At 39.8% G+C, this 17,347-nt stretch overlaps 2 protein-coding genes across 6 annotated transcripts in view; both read left to right on the top strand.

Annotated features, from left to right (window-relative positions):
• LOC125467244 (transcription factor E2F3) overlaps positions 1 to 5,539 on the top strand; it is a 41,941-nt gene extending 36,402 nt beyond the window's left edge. The window contains exon 8 of one of the 2 annotated variants that reach the window (XR_009446979.1): positions 1,082 to 1,114. Coding sequence is in view for 1 of the 2 variants with exons in the window: in XM_059653114.1 (XP_059509097.1) it covers positions 1,082 to 1,341 (260 nt within the window). In the remaining variant the exon portion in view is untranslated. Of the gene's footprint in view, positions 1 to 1,081 lie in introns of both variants that reach the window. The other variant, XM_059653114.1, reaches the window with a different exon arrangement.
• Positions 5,540 to 15,906: 10,367 nt separating this feature from the next.
• The window catches only part of cdkal1 (CDK5 regulatory subunit associated protein 1-like 1), a 620,961-nt gene continuing 619,520 nt past the window's right edge, over positions 15,907 to 17,347 (top strand). For 2 of the 4 annotated variants that reach the window (XM_048562402.2, XM_048562395.2), the window contains exon 1: positions 16,015 to 16,157. The gene's annotated coding sequence lies outside the window, so the exon portion shown is untranslated. The other 2 variants (XM_059653106.1, XM_059653109.1) reach the window with 2 other exon arrangements.

Below are 17,347 nucleotides of genomic sequence, written 5' to 3'. Positions count from 1 at the left end.
GCTGAAGTTGGAATCTGCAACTCTGCTGGTCTACATGCCTGGAACCTGAATCCTCATGATTGTGAATTAAAAAGTGCAAATTGAGTTTGATGTGAAAGAGTCCACTTCGTGACATGAACACGGCTAGATGTTCATTTCTGGGGTTGGTTTCCTTTTGGGGTGGAAAAAGTCCATTGTTCTCTTCCCAATGGAAGCAAACTGGCAGGAAATACTGTAAATGAACATTGGAAAGACGTGTGTTTGAGTACAGTCAAGGTGCGTACTAAAAATGGGCAACGGTAGCACAAATCATTCTAGAGCACTTTGGATGACAGAATAAGAATGCACAGAGAAAGGTACATATGAGAAATGTCGGGTGGTTTTTAGAATTGTGAATCTGGGTGTCTCTAGAATGTAAAGAAGGGGTTTGAGGAGGAAAAAGCATGAGAGGAGACTAGCTTTGAATGCAGGAGAAGTCCTTAATTTTTTAATAGGCTATAAATAGGAAGTGGATAGTGTGAAGAGGAGCAGTACTGGTTCAGGACCAAAAAGGGGCTTTGTGCATTGCAGCCCAGTTGATGTATTAAATGAATACCTCTGTGTCTTTACGAAAGAAGATGCTGCACAGGAGAGGAGTGAATTTGGACACCTAGATTGATTTTAAAATCAATCTGGAGGAGCTATTGGATAGGCTGACTTATATTTGAAATTTTGATACAGCATCAAGACTGGGTGGGATGCACTGGGGAATTGAGGGTGGAAATTGCAGAGGCACCGGCAATGAACTTGTGTTTTCAGGTGATGCAACAGAGAAGGGCTAGTGAGGGTAATCTGGAAAGGAGGAAAAAAAAATCCATGCCTACAGAAGAAAATTGGGCAAGTGACACCAGGTTTATTACTTTTACAGAGAGCCAGAATGGACACGGCCAAATGGCCACTGACGTTTACGAAATATAAACCGTTACTTTGAAATAGATCTGGCCATTATCAGGCCTTCAATCCTACATTAATGATATGGCTGTTAAGAGATATGTCATATGATTGGAAATCATCATGTATTAACCTGTTCATTTATTTATTGACTGTTGTTTTCCATTGACAGATTTTGATATATCAAACAGTAGTCAGCATGGTGACAGTTCTGGTTTACACTTTTCACCTTTGACCTCATTGAACAATATTCTGCAGCAAACTGAAGATCAGATTTCATGGCCAATGGAAGAAGGACTGTTTGTAAATCTGTCTCCATCTGCACAGCAAGAGTACATATTAAGCATTGGTGATAAAGCAGGAATCAGTGATCTGTTTGACTGTAATGCTGATGGGCTTTTCCCACTGGAAGATTTTTATATGACCAATTAAGTATTTTCTATTTTGAAGTATTGAATAGCTGCTGCTCATGATGGACCTAGAAGCAGAATGTAAGTTTTTGGTTGCTGCTGAGTGATAAAATGAAAAATGTACCAGTTACAGGAATAGTAATAGCTTTTTTGCCAGTAAAACCACAGCCATTTGTATTGACTTTAATCTCTGTCGGTGACCAGCAACTGAGGTATTCTCTGCTGGTATTTTAAATAAATTATGTATTATCATGAAATGAAATGTCACTATTGATTACCATACCCATCTAATAATGGATTTCTTATGTTGGCTTTCTGCATGTCTGACAGAAAAATTTGTGTTCAAATTATTTCAACACCTTGCAACCTTTTATGACAAGTCTTCCAAGGTGAACTTATCAGCTGTGGAAGTGTTTTTGACGGTCTGAGATGTGTGATTGTATTGCATTTGGCCTTTCCTGAAAGAATAGGCTGTTGCTATATTGACAGTCATTTGTGTTGTACTGCGGTTAAGTTAAATGTGGCAATTTCAGTACATATTGATTGGTTTGGTTATCTTTGAGACAATACGGTGTGGGGGTCTGGGTGGTGCAGATAAAAGTTCAAAAAGAACTGTAGATATAATTTCTTTGCAATAAAGACTGAATTTTGTTTTTTTTTTTGAAAAAGTCTTGGCAGCAGCTGCCAAGTTAGAGTACAGCTGGGTTTTTCCATGCAATTTCCTTCCATTGCATGTTATGAATAGAATGAGATCCAAGGTTAATTCTAGCTGCTGTTTCCTAATTTTGGATAGTGCTCCTTGGCTTACTGCTGATGTTTGGCTTGTGGGGGATATACTTAATATTCTGTTATTGCATTTCAGACTGAGAGGGGTGTGAATTTAAAACACCATCTTGATGCAAAGGTTTATTTTGCACACTTTTTTTATTTCATAATACTTTGCACACTTGGATTAATTTGGACTAGATATGTGCAAAATATGTACTAAATGTCAGCACAACATTGTCTGTTATGTGAAGTTGTGTAATTAGCACTAGCTTTTGCCGAACATGAGCGTGCAGCCCCATTTCCTGAAATGTCTTTGGCACAGTTGTTCCAAGTAATAGTAATCAGGAATGCTGCATCTTAGTTCTATAATTTTTATTAAAGATCAGAACATCTAAAGTAATGGGACATGTAGATGACGAGTGGTGATAGTGAATGGAGGAATACCCACAGTAACTTGTTGAGTCTACTGTCTGATGTAGAAATGTGCCGTGAAGACCAGTTATGTGCTTTAGTTGAAGTCACTAGGGCAGCAACCTCCTTGCCTAGGGAAGAGATAATTTGATTATAACTCTCCCTACTGACAACCAGCCAATAGCTAGTGATATAAATATCTTGATACAAGTGCAGGATTGAAATCCATTTTGGTGCCTCTGATCAAACAGATACACGTGAGTTCAACAATTGTTTTGTAGTAGTAAGTTGAGATACCAAGCCTGACTGATATCACTGCAACAGTTAGCCTTAGTATAAATGAATGCTGTGAGGTAAGGAGAGTTTAAAGTCAAACTGACCATCTGATAGTTTTTGCGAAGCTTCATGTTGAGAAATTCTGCTACTCCTTTTGTCAATCAGTGTATAGTAGAGGTTTATGTAATGTAAAGGTAATCTTTGAGATCTTAATTGCATCTACTGTGCTGCAGGAGTCCCTTGTTACTCGTTTGGGAGTTGTTGCTTCTGATCACTATTCAATATTACCTGAAATTAAACTCTTAATTTGACCCCTAACTTTGTGGAAGGTGACTTCAAGTAGTTTGGTTTCCAGTTTTCAGAAGTTTAATTTTTTTAAGTTTATAGCAAGCTTTAGAACTGGTTGCATGGTGCCAATGTAATAGTTGTTCAGGGAACATGCTTCACTTAAGTTTGTTCCATATGACCTTTGTGTACTATCTCAATGAACTTGCATTTTCTTTCAAATTTCTCGCATGGCTAGATGTTTAAAATATTGATCAACTTGAGGATGGATTATCCAAAAATGGTTAAGAATAAAAATATAAATACAACCAAAGTTAATTTAATTTCTTCATGGTTGTTAAAGTATGATACACTCAAGTTGCGATTGACTCTAAAGCTACAGATTAATAGAATGATTGAAAGATGGTGTGACATTGCTATGACTATGCAGAATCAAAGCGTTCATGAGTGCTTTGAGCATTTGTCAAATTAATGATACAGATTCTTACAGATTAAAGTACCCTGTTTATGTACGTCAATAACTGAACTGAATGGACAGTGAATATATGGACTATCTTTGAAGACTATTGGATTTCATACATCAATTATCAGGTCCTCCTTCTCTCCCCAAACCCCCCAAAAAAACTATTTTAAATGGAATTATTTTCTATTCACCTCACACCATGTTAATTCAGGCATACTTCTGTCATCCAGTTGAAGAGCACAACTTGTTTTTAATGAATAGTATACATGCGATTGTAATCTTCTAATTATTTGAATTGTTCCCATGTCAGCAAACTCAGCCCCTGACCAGTCAGCCTCATTGATCATTTTGGCTGAGATTTCAGACCACACTTGCTGGATAATTGTCAGAACTTCAGTCGTGAAGCAACTTTCTGGTTACCCCACTACTATTTTTCCTTTACAGAAGCATTTAGTTGTTTGTAAGCTTGATGCAGCAGCTGTGAGCACTCTTATCTGAGGCCTTTTGAATCTGGCTAGTACAAATGAAATCTGCTGTGTCATTCTGCCACATTGACCAACATTGCTGGAGTCCTGCACGTTTGGTACATCATTGTTGTCATTGTATCTTTGTTAAATGCAGGTACCAGTTTTGGCTTACCTTCTCTTTAGGTTGTAAACAAGAGACCTATTTACACCTCTACTTCAATGATCACTAAACTTTGTTTTTTTTTAAAAAGTGTATTGTTCTAATATCATATTGTTATAAAATGCCTCCTTTTTTAAATAGACGTGTCCAGACTTTGTATTGTTGGCTTATTTTTCAGTTGGTTGCTGCTCTTGAAGTTGTTTATTTACCAGCTGTAAAAATATGTACTGAAAGATAAAAGTCTGTGCCAGGACTGTGCAAAGGAAATGGCAAATGCACATGGTACTGTTGAGCACTTTGGCTCATGACGATAAATTATGAAAAAAAATTATCTATTACCTATTTAAAGAGACTTTGCGATCTTTGGCTGTGTTCATTATTCTGTATTTTTTTTCTACAACATGGTTACGCACCAATGCATTTTCTTGGCTTTCCCAAACTTAAATGGACACTGCCATGAAATTTTGTAAAGACTTGTAAAAGTTTTGTCACCTGCATTTGTAACTAGTTTTTTAAATGAAATACTATTTAACCCTAGAGCTGGATGCCTATTCAAAAAAATGTACATAGTGTATATGAAAGATATGTGCAAAGCACAAAGCCTGCTAAGTGCCAGCATAATTCTAAATTGTGATGGTACTTTAGAAATGTTAAAATTTGTGGGAAAGCTTCCCTTGAATTTATAATGTTTAAACTGGAACGTAAATAAAATTTGAATTTAAAGTTTACCTTGCTGTATTTAGTCCTGGATTAAATATTATTTATCCCTTCACCTTGACCCAATGTAGGCTCAATAATTGAGACATTTAGATCGTGCATATTGATAAGGGTATGAATACCATGAAGCCACAGCAATTCAACCTCTTACTGCCTATGTAAGTGAGTCTTATTGGTGTTTCTTAATTGCACCATTTAACCTCTGGGCCATTGACTGTAAAGTTCTTAGAATCTGAACTTTTTAGTCACCAAGACATGGGTTTTGAAGGTCAGAAGATATGGATGATGCCATGTCATACCACGAACAATGGAAGATGTGTGGTTTGTAGACCAAAATTGTGCTGACTTGACAGTTTGGCATCCTAGATGTTTTGCTCAACATTCTACATGTTTTTTTTAAAGTTGCATTTAACAGTGTCTGCAAAGCACTTTCAGGTAATGGAATTCTTTTTGAGGTTTTGGGATATGTAGGAAACATGACGGAAAATGTGCATGTTATGAGCTGTCACAAACAACAATGAGATAATGAGATGTGTTTTATTATGTTGAAGTAAAAGTATTTTAGGAATGGCACCAGTGATAACTGTCTTTTTGAAAATGGCACCATGGAGGCTCTGTCATTTGGAGGTTATGCCTGATCTGATGATCATCAATAAAAACTGGAAGAACTGTGGATGCTATAAATCAGCTGGAAAAGCTCAGCAAGTCTGGCAGCAGTTGTGAAGAAAAAAAATAGGTTAACATTTCGGGTCCAGTGATCCTTCCACGACTGCAGTTCTGAGGGAGGGTCACTGGACCCGAAACGTTAACTGATTTTTTTTTTTGGTTTTTTCTTCAGATGTTGCCAGACTTGCTGAGCTTTTCCAGCACCTTCTGTTTGTGTTCCTGATAATCCTCAACTTCACTTTACTGCCTTATCCCCATCCTTCCGAAATATTTCCACAAATGACCTAGAAATTCTAAGTGTGTATTTATGGAATGTATCAATTAATGCATAACAAATAGGAATGAAATTGTCACATCAATGTAGCTGCTCAGGAAACCAATAAATACTGTGAAAAATGGCCTCTTGATTCATCATTAATCTGAAGGTCAATATAATGCAGCTTGGACATTAAAAATGAGTGACTGCAAAATTCTGCATACTAAAAGCAATGTATTGCAGTTCCTGCAGATCTGAATTGAAAAAAAAATACACTGGGGGAGAACTCATTTCGGACAATTTGTGGAGACACAACATTTCAAGTTCAGTTTCACCCTTACATCAGTTCTGCAATCAATATTTTGTTGAAGGTAGTATGCAAATGGGGCATGTATTTTTGAGATGAGAAAGGGTGATTGTACAGAAGAGAAAAAGTTGATGGAAATTGGTGTTAATAAAACAAAAGTCAGCCCTAACTGAAGCAAAATATTGAGAAAACTTCCAATGGGGGAATAATCAATCTGGAGGCCAGAGTGCAAAGCCTGAAGATGTTAAACAATGTTGACTTCAAGGGCTCCATAATGACGAATCAAAAACTGAGTTGGGCTTTAGTGGAACACCAGCACAGCAGGCCCAGGACAAATGAGAGTGAGTGCATGTATTGAAATAGGAACAATGCTTGTGGACTGAATGGAGGAGTTCCATAATGTCATCAAGCAATTTACATCTGATCGTCTTGATGTAGGAAACACAATGTGAGTGCAGGTACAGTAGACTGGATGAAGTACGAGTAAATTGCTGCTTCGCCTGGGAGGATTGTTTGGGGCCTTGGACAGTGAACAGGTTTTTTAAAAAAAAGAGGTTTCACATCCTGTGATTACTTGGGAAGATGACTTGAGGTGAAGGTGTTGCAGTAGAAATGGTCCTGTTGAATACTAACAGGGAAGGGGAGGGGAAGATGTATTTGGTTGTTTAGGTGTAGATGGCAGAAATGGTTGTTAATGACTTTTTTGAATGTGGAGGCTGTCCATATCAGTTTTTTGGGGTGGGGGTGTAGTTAAGGTGGGAAGGCATCCATGGTTGAAAATCAAAATTTAAACATTGTAAGAGCCTTTGTGAAACATGGCCTCATCAGAACAAATGACAATGGAGGTGGAAACGTTGAAAGAATAGAATTGCCTTGTATGATCTGGGTAATGTGCTTGCTTGCTGTGGGGCCCTGTACTATTAATGAATAATACTGTTCTTGGAAATGGAAACAGGTGTCAAGAAGGGTAAGAGATGGATTAGATAAAGATGAGGCAAGGGTAGTAATTGGAAGGCAAATTGATTAGTCCAGTTTCGGATGACAACAGGAAGTGGTGCTACTTCTAAATATTTTGTTTCCAATGCAGTTTATAATCTGCTATTAACACCTATTCTACATGGTGCTTTTCCTTCCTGACAACCATGACAGTGCCATGCCTTTTCTTCTATGGCTCCTTTTGATCTCTAATTTCCTTTGTTCACTAACCTTTTCCTGACTTTTCCTGTTGTTCACCTTGCCCCCTTCAGCCTTTTCAATAGCATAAAACCCATCTTATTTCAACCTGCCTTCGTTTCACACAAGTGTCATATGAGTCTTAATATTACTTTTTTTCAAGGATGATGGAGATCTGACCTTCTCCAGCACTTTGTATTCCAATTTACAGTACTTAACAATTTATTTTTCCACATGCAGGAATTTTAATGTACCCACAGTCTATAATCTACAGTTATTGTAAACAGTTTTTATTATACATTATCTAAATTGTTCATATACATTTCCTGTACTTCAGTTTCTTATCAAATATTTAGTCTTTATTCCCCAGCTTATGTGAATTTCTTCCAGTTATCTGAAATATTTGCTTGTGGGTGTCAGGGACTAGATGTTGCTATTGAGCATATAGTTACATAATCTTGGACTGGCTTGAGCTAAGTAATTTGTTTAAAGTAGATTATTGGTGTGTCCATCAAAAGTAGTTTTTTTAAAAGAAAAAAAGTCATTATTGTGTCTGCCACCATGTTGAAATCTCTCAGAGCAGTAAAGGCAAATATTGATGAAACATTGACATTAAACAATGAACTATTAGTCAAACTAGAATCTAGACTGGAGAAAACCTTATGGGCATGTCACACAATGCAATTTGAGGTTCCTGCCACATTGTTGTGACTCAGAGTTCTCCATTCCAAGTCAGTTAATGTCCTGGAAACATTTGAAATCCTATTTGACGTGAAACAAGCACTTAGTTTGGAATGATTAGCATCGGTGACCATTCAACAGGACTAAAATTAATGGAAAAAAATACTTTAAATGTGCAAAATTTCCTTTGTTCATATGGTGTATGTTCAAAGTATTTGTTGAAAGCAAAAAGTTAAAAGCTTTTCCAGTGAATGACAATAACCTATTACTATAACCTAGTACATGTAGCTCCAAGTGCCTGTTTCAACATTAGATATGATCATGGTGTCCACTCCACACATTCCTTGACTTCCAGTGAGACCAAGATAATCTACTTCAGCTGTTTGTATCAGATGAGGAGGGCTTGAATGGACTTCAGCTAAGTCCTCGACCTGAAAACAACAACATACTGGAGATCATCAGCAAGTCAGATCATGCATAGAGATCAAGCTAATGCTTTGAGAATAAATTACTCTTTATCAGGGCTGAGGTGAGGTTTGGAGGGAGCAGAATTTGTTATAGTTGGGAGTGGTGGGGTGTACAGTGCTGGGGAGAAGAGGTTGATATTTCAGATTGTGAGAGATTAAACATGTTTCTGCAGGTAAGGATGAATGGTGGGATCTTGCAAAAGCAGAAATTCACAAGATTTTGTAGCAGAAATTTATCATTAACCAGAGATTAGGTTCTGCAAAGATGGCAGTTAGCACGACCAGAAACCACCTTTCTGCAGACAAGGACGTGGTAGAGATAAGGGTGTTGTAGCAGAGGCTTATTTCTGCAAACCTGACTATTTGCATGTACAGCATGTCTAGTGCTCTTTAGGATAGCCAAATAAGGATTGCAGTAAAAAAAGGGAATGGGGCCTTCGGCCGGCAGAAAAGGGAACAATAAAGAAGGGCTGTCCGACGTACGGGGAATGATAGGATAAGACCAATGGGAGCAGGGAGGCATGATTCTGCAACTCGTAAATTGTATAAGAATGTTTAACATTCTTTGTGTGTGTGCCCCTGTCTAGCAGACACCCTTTCTTGCAAGATTGCACAGAATAAAATTGTCTTGTTTCCAAGACTCTGTCTCAGGCTGAATTTGTGAGCAGGTACTGTTTCTCACAAGATTGTTCGCCATTCTCAGTCTGATCACAATGGTGTGCCAAGCTGCCAGGCTTGAAAGAACACCATCCCAGTGGGATGGAGGGAGGGGAGAGAGGACATGGTGACAGAGAAAGCTAAAAGAAAGGGAAGGAATGGGAGTTGGTTCACAATTTGAAGGCGTTGAACTCAATGTTAAGCCCGAAGATGAGATGTTGCTGTTCTGGTTTGTGCTGTGATTCACTGCAGCATGTTGAAGTCAGACAAATGGGCATGTGAGCAGGATGCTGTGTTTAAAATGACAGGCTGTGGGAAGGTCTATGTCATGCTTGTGCACAGACAAGAGGTGCTCTGCAAAATGGTCATTCAGTCTGTGTCCGGTTTCTCCAATGTAGAGTGGGCGACGTTTGGTGCAGCAAATACAATGCACAAGATTGGAGGAGGTACAGGTGAAATGCTGCTTCACCTGGAAACAGTTTAGGCCCTTGGATGGTGAGCAGGGAGCTGGTGGAGGGACAGGTGTTGCAACTTTTGTGGTTGTGAAAAGAGACGGGTGGTGGTGGTGGGGTGACTAGGGTGCCCCAGAGGGAATTGTCCTTCTACAATGTAGACGGAATGAGGGGAAGATGTGGAGACCATAAGGACAGCAGATCAGACCGGATCTGAGCAACAGCAAGGGCAACGTTTCGGGCTGAAACCCTTGTTCCAGTGCTTTGGCCTGAAACTTTGATTTTCCTGCCTTTCAGACGCTGTCTGAGTTGCTCTGCTTTTCCAGCTTCACATCTATTGACCTGAAGTGAAGATATGTTTGGTCTGTGATTTCCAGCATTTGTTGTTTTAAGTACAGATTCCAGTATCTACAGTAATTTGCTCCAGAATTTGTAGATCTGATCTATTCATTCTACAAGTAAAACCTGCCTCTCCTCGTTTGACAAAAAGGCCTTTGGTTAGAAAAAGTTGTTTTTATTTTATATGTTATGACAAACCACTATCAGATGGTACTTGAGGCAAGACCTTCTGGCATAAAGGTAGGAACAGTAACACTGTGTGCCACAGAACCCTTTTAAAAAGGTATGATAATTCAGTGAGTATTTAACTTCTAAATGTTGTGCTTGTTTTTTTAAATAATGAGGCAGGTTTGCTCAAGTATATTGCAGCTTTATTATAACAACCATTTGCAATAGCACCCACTTGTAGTCATGTGTGTATGCCAGAATAAACTGGCTGTATTTTGATATTGAGTTCCATGTACTGCATTGTAATAGCTTTGCATGATATTAACTAAACACTGATCAAGTAATTTGTACCCATAAATATCTACACACAAAGATGGATTACCATGTCAAAGAGGTTGACCAAGTTAGAATCCATAAATAAAGTACGAGTATAAAGTCAATAATGGGGTGATTTGACTGGCATTAGGTAGTTTTCTGCTTTCAACATTTGGAGCTGTTTAAAATCTGCAGTCTGGAGATAGCTGTGAAGTTGAGGTCCTGTCTTTATGATCTCATTTGCTGCACATAATGAGAGCATCAAATGATAGCAGGTAGGCCCAAAGGCTTGCAGATTGTTTGAAGGGGCAAAGAATTTCTCTCAGCTCCACTTTAGTTTTCATACGACTGTAAGTCAAACATGACTATGCTCCACTTCCATCTTGGATAGATAAGGTTGAAGAATTTCCCTCTTAGCCAAGATCCATTGACTTGCTTCAGCAGTGGAATATACTTATTACCATAAATTCCTTATTAATAAATAAATGGAATCTTTCACATTTCCCCCAGTAGGTCATTGTATTTGGTGAATTTTTTTCATACTTTCTTCCTTATTCTCAATGGGACTGAAACATGGAATGGATATTGATACCAATTGAAGTTACGTAGAGGTAGCTGAGGTTCTTTTAACACTCCATGAGTGCCTGCTTGTCAACTTTAAAATGTCCTATTTAAACTTGCCTGTTTTTTGATTAACCAATTCTTAATTCAAGTCAATACTCTGACTCACTAACTTTGTGTTGCACCTTTATTCCATACTAAAATTACTAGTTCTTGATCAATGCTACTCCAATACATTTTCAGAAAACTAACGTAAAAGTTATTAAAATGTGAGGCTGGATGAACACAGCAGGCCCAGCAGCATCTCAGGAGCACAAAAGCTGACGTTTCAGGCCTAGACCCTTCATCAGAGGGTCAGCTCTGATGAAGGGTCTAGGCCCGAAACGTCAGTTTTTGTGTTCTTGAGATGCTGCTGGGCCTGCTGTGTTCATCCAGCCTCATATTTTATTATCTTGGATTCTCCAGCATCTGCAGTTCCCATTATCACTCAGGTAAAAGTTATGTTGACTTGTTGATAGTATCCCTAGAGTGTGGAAGCAGGCTCTTCAGTCCAACACATCCACACTGATCATCAGAGCATCGCACCCAGACCCATCCCACATAACCCACCTAGTCTACATATCCCTGAACACGATGGGAAAGTTTTAGTGTGGCCACTACACCTAACCTGCTCGTCTTTGGACTGAGGGAGGAAACCCATGCAGACATGGGAGAATGTGCAAACTCCACACAGTCGCCCAAGGGTGGAATCGAAACCAGGTCCCTGTGCTGTGAGGCAGCAGTGATAACCACTGTGCCAACTGGTGTTCTTGTCATAAAGATCTTTATGTGCAGTCTTAAGGCTTCCTTAAAATAATTCTGATGTTGCACTAATTGAACTGTAATTCCCATATTTTTCTCTGCTTTTCAAGGAAGCGATGTTCTATTTCCTAATTTGTGACTTGTTCCTGAATGCAAAGAATTTGGATTGTGAGAGCTCATGCATCCAGTATCTGTAGCTATACATTTTAGAAACCTGGAATGTAGGCTGTTGAGTCCAGGGAATGAATACAAGATGTTGGAAAACTTCAGCAGGCCTGGAGCATCTCTGAAGAAAAATCATCAGAGTTGATGTTTCAGCTCCAGTAATCCTACTTTGGAACAAATCCAGGGGACTTCATGATTAAGTTTCTCCAATACTTTTTCTCTAATGTTCATTACCTTAATTTCCTCATTCTGTTATGCAACTTTCACACTTCTGTCTCCTGGTGTGAAAACTGAAACACTATATTTGTTCAATGCCCGTGACATTTCCAAACTCCCAAAATATTCTCTTAATTTGGTTTCTAAGGAATCAATGTTTACTTTAGCTATTCTCTTCATTTTTGTCTGGTTATTTCTAATCTCGTCTGTTTATAACTCCGGCTCACTTATGCTGATTTTCCAGTTTTCTGCCTCTGTGTTAATTTTTTTGATTGTCTGTAACTCATTTCTAGCACTGCCAAAACTCTGCCACAATGGTTCTTTGCAACATTGTAAGTCTTTTTTAAAAAAAATCTAATACAACTCTTAGTCTTGGCTCACTCAGGAAGTTGTATTTTTCCAAGTTCATTTGCCAGTTTGATTGATCCAGTCTAAGTAAAGATTAAAACATCCCACAATTTATTAAGAGCTAGTAAGAACTGCTCCTCCAGCTCTGCACTCTTATCTCCACAATTATTGAATTGCCTTTGTTATACATTCCAATCATTTCTTTTTAATGCTCTTTACATCCTTAGTGCTAGCATTGCATCACCACCTGAAGTTAGATCCTTTCTCTTCTTTGGGGTAACTGAAGGCCTACTGCTATTTTTGCTAAATTATTAATCCAGAGACCAAGATAATGTTCTGGGGATCTGGATTTGAATCCTCCAGAGGCAGCTAGTAGAACTTGCATTAAATAATAATCTGGAAATAAGAGTCTAATGATGACCATGAAACCATTGTTGATTGTTAGGAAAATCCCATCTGGTTCACTAATGCCCTTTAGGGAAGAAAATCTGATTGTATCTGGTCTGGCTGACATGTGACTCTAGACCCACAGCACTATGATTGACTCTTAACTGCCCTCTGGGGAATTAGGGATACACAATAAATGCTGCCCAGTGATGCTCTTATCTCATGAATGAATTTTTTAAAAAGAAAGTACCTGATGTCATTCTTTACTATCTGGGCTACCTTGTCCTATACCATTGTCTGCCTTTCTGAAATATTCCCAACCTTGATCACCTTGCAAAACATGTCTCTGGTGATTACATCTAAATAACTGACCTTCCATTTGTGCCGCTACTTCACCTGTTTTCAGACAAAATGTTCAATTTCATTTTTTACTTAATTCACTAATGCATGGTTTATGTAACTACGTTCACCCTAAATGTCCTGTGTTGCTTGACTTTATCCATATTACCCAGCCAAAATGATTTTAAAACACCCAGAAAACAGGTATAACAAGCGGCTACAGTCATAACCTATTAGCAACAAACCAGAGTGAACGAATTGCAGGACCTCAATTGCTACTTCTAGGCGAAACTAAACACACACTGCAGTTTTCTTTTGATGCCAAAGACATTGCTACTTTTGATTCCATCATTCAGAATCGAGGACAAAGAGATAAAAAATCTTTCCATTTCTGTCTTCCACAGCACTGCCTAAACAAACCATGGATCTTGCCAGACATGAACTGCCTAGTTTGGTGCAGGTGGCCAAGAACACTGTGCATCAAATGCCCGTTCCAGTACCTGGGTGGAGACCCTCTAAGTTTCCATGGAAGGGATAATAAGTGTTCTCTCATTGCACCAGGCCATGGTTCATAATGCTCTTTGTGTTATATAGCTGGGCTTCTCTCAGCAGCCCTCTGGCTCCAAACAGTACCATCTGTGTGCTTGTAATTAGTCTGATGACTTCTAATCAGAAAACATGTATCTTTTTCCCCAAACAGGTGCAAGTTCATAGTGGTGTGTAATAATGGAGCAGCTATGAGCACCTGCTTTTGCTTCAAAGACCAACTGGATGTTCAAGAATCTGGCTGCTGCTCTTTCGCACTCTGAAATACAGTAGAACAAAAAACAAAAAATTACAGTACAGGAACAGGACCTTTGGCCCTCCAAGCCTGCACCAACATGCTGCCCATGATGACTAAAGCCCTCTACCCCTCTGGGGACTATATCCCTCTCTTCCCATCCTTTTCATATTTGTCAAGACTCCCACAGATCCATTCATAGAAAGCTAGATATTTTCTTTGCCTCTGTTGAAACCTGTGCATTCTCCAACTAAACAGGGTTGTCACAGGTGCACTCATCACAATGATTTCTGATTTACACACACACACTAGTTGTTAGTTTTACAGCTTCTTCTGATTTTCAATATTTAAATGTCTCATGCTGGCAGCCACTAATTATTTCTTTTTTTTCCCTGCAGCTTGCTTTGGATTGCCACATACACTCCAAGGAGCGGTCTGACACTGGGATCCCTATGCAACACACCTGGTTCCACAGTTATATTTCTGAGGCAATAATGGACTAAACAGGGGAAGGGGGTGTTGTACTGGCAAGAGTTACTTCCTTATTTATTAATTATTTTCATGCTGTGCACTTTAATGAATTGTCAATAAAATACCAATTTTCTACATTCCTAAATGAGTGAGTTCATGTTGCCAGGTATTCCTTCTGCTGCACAAATCCATAGACATTTTGTAATACTGGGAAAATGTCTCACTGTCCACCCTATCTAATTCTGATCATCTTATGTCTCTATTAGGTCACCTCTTAACCTCCTTCTCTGTAACAAAAACCGCCTCAACTCCCTCAGCCTTTCCTCATAAGACCTTCCCTCCATACCTGGCAACATCCTGGTAGATCTCCTCTGCACCCTTTCCAATGCTTCCACATCCTTCCTATAATGCAGCGACCAGAACTGTACGCAATACTCCAAGTGCGGCCACACCAGAGTGTTGTACAGCTGCAACATGACCTCACGGGTCAAACACAATCCCTCTACCAATAAAACTTGACACACCGTACACCTTAACAACCCTATCAACCTGGATGGCAACTTTCAGGGATCTATGCACATGGACAATGAGATCTCTCTACTCATCCACACTACCAAGAATCTTATCACTAGCCCAGTAATCTGTATTCCTGTTACTCCTTCCAAAGTGAATCACCTCGTACTTTTCCGTATTAAACTCCATTTGCCACCTCTCAGCTCATCTCTGCAGCTTATCTATGTTTCTCTCTGTAACCTGCAACATCCGTCCGCACTATCCACAACTCCATTGACTTTAGTGTCATCTGCAAATTTACTAACCCATCCTTCTCTGCCCTCCTCCAGATCATTTATAAAATGATAAACAGCACTGGCCCCAAAATAGATCCTTGCAGTATACCACTAGTAACTGAACTCCAGGATGAACATTTCCCATCAACCACCACCCTCTATCTTCTTCCAACTAGCCAATTTTTGATCCAAACCACTAAATCACTCTCAAGCCCATGACTCCATATTTTAAGCAATAGCCTACTGTGGGAAACCTTATCAAATGCCTTACTGAAATCCACATACACCACATCAACCGCTTTACCCTCATCCTGTTTAGGCACCTTCTCCAAGAACTCTAAGGTTTGTGAGGCACGACCTACTCTTCAAAAAACCCTGTTCACTATCCCTAATCAAATTATTCCTTTCTAGATGATTATAAATCCTACCTCTGATTACTTAATTTATTTTTATGCAGCAAAAAGCAGGAAAGCTAAAAAGACAGAAAACGATGGAAATATTCATAGGTTAGGTAAGTTTAAAAAAAGGCAAAGGTTTGTGACCGAGTCCTTCAACAATCGAATACGGAAGTTTGCCTTGAATTGATTTTGAAAATGAAAGGAAGGAGGATTCATAAATACATTTTGAAGATAAGAACAGAAACCGACTTCCAACTAGATCTTCCGGGTGATCTCCAAGTCGGGCTGCAAGGGTTCGGAAAGCAGCACGTGGACGGTCGCGTTTGCATGCTCGCTCAGGGTTAACCGGCTCACATGTCCTAAGCGGGCTGCCGTCCGACAGGAAGAAAGGGAAAAAGCACATCGGGTGAGAGGTTAAGAAGTGATGGCGCAGCGCAGTCGGAGCTTGAGACTGGGACTGTGAAGCTGCAGCTCACTGGTCTCAGGATTGTCCGCGCGAGCGGGGACTGCGAAGTTGGCCGTTATTTTACAAAGCGTGGGACTCGCGACTCGAGGGTAATTGGCCGCCTTGAGTATTAATTATTAAGTCGTCGCTCGTGGCCCACTCGAGGGGCCAAGACGTGGGAATGGGTCGAAGATGAGGGGGAATGGTACCCGCAGGCGATATTTATTTTGGGAGAAAAATGTTGTATCCTTTCCCAGTCGATAGCCCAGAACTACGTAGTGTCGCTTTAAGTGCCCAAAGTGCGACAGGAGGAGAAACTTTTGTTTTAAAAGCACCGGGTAGTTAGGATCTGATATACACTGCATGAGAGTTTGGTGGAGGCAAAGTCAACTGTGGCCTTAAGGAGATTTGGTAATTATCTGAAAAGAAAACGTAGGAAGAATGGGAAAAGTGCGACTAACTGAATTGCCCTTGTAAATTTGGTATGGACGTGATGAGGCTGATTGGTTTCCTTCTGGAGCATAACTGGCGTGTTGACAGTGTGATTTTAAATTACAACCGGAATGCCATCCGAGATTACAGATTCGAGTTTTTGACTGAGGTTTTTGTGTAACCCCTTCGATTTTTTGGAGATGTACAACTACAGTCACTAAGCTGTGCTTCATGTGGTATTTCTCGATAAGACCACAAGAAATAGGAACAGGACGAGGCCGTCTGGTCCCTCGGGCTTCCTAGAATGTTCATTATGATAAGGGGTAGTAAGAACTGTCGATGCTGGAGTCAGAGGTAACGCGGTGTGCAGCTGGAGGAACACAGCGAAGCAGGAAAGCTGACGTTTCAGGCCGGGACCCTTCATCAGCAACGGTGGATGGGGAAGGGAGTTCTGAAATAAAGACAGAATGTCTGTCTTCTCTCCCACCGATCCCCCTCCTTCCACCTCATTGACCAATCCCCACCACTACCTCCCTGCTCTCCCCTATCACCATCCCACCACCTTCCCCAATCCTCTCGCTCTCTGTCTTTATTTCAGAGCCCCCTTCCCCTTCCTCCGTTGCTAAAGAAGGATCCTGATGCAAAATGTCAGCTTTCCCGCTCCTCGAATGCTGCCTGGCCTGCTGTGTTCCTCCAGGTCCACACTGTTGTTCAATATGATTATGGCTGATATGACATTTTCATGTCGACTTTCCTGCTCTTTCCCAGTAAACTCCCTTTCTGCCTTAAATAGATACAAATAAAACTCTACAGCCACAGAAAGCTCCACAGAGTTCCAAAGACTCTTAATCCTCTGAAAGAAGAAATT

The sequence above is a fragment of the Stegostoma tigrinum genome, chromosome 2 (genome assembly GCF_030684315.1).
Source record: "Stegostoma tigrinum isolate sSteTig4 chromosome 2, sSteTig4.hap1, whole genome shotgun sequence".
Classification (NCBI taxonomy): domain Eukaryota; kingdom Metazoa; phylum Chordata; class Chondrichthyes; order Orectolobiformes; family Stegostomatidae; genus Stegostoma; species Stegostoma tigrinum.
The sequence above is the reverse complement of the archived record's forward strand: the minus strand, read 5'-3'. Positions and strand labels throughout refer to the sequence as shown.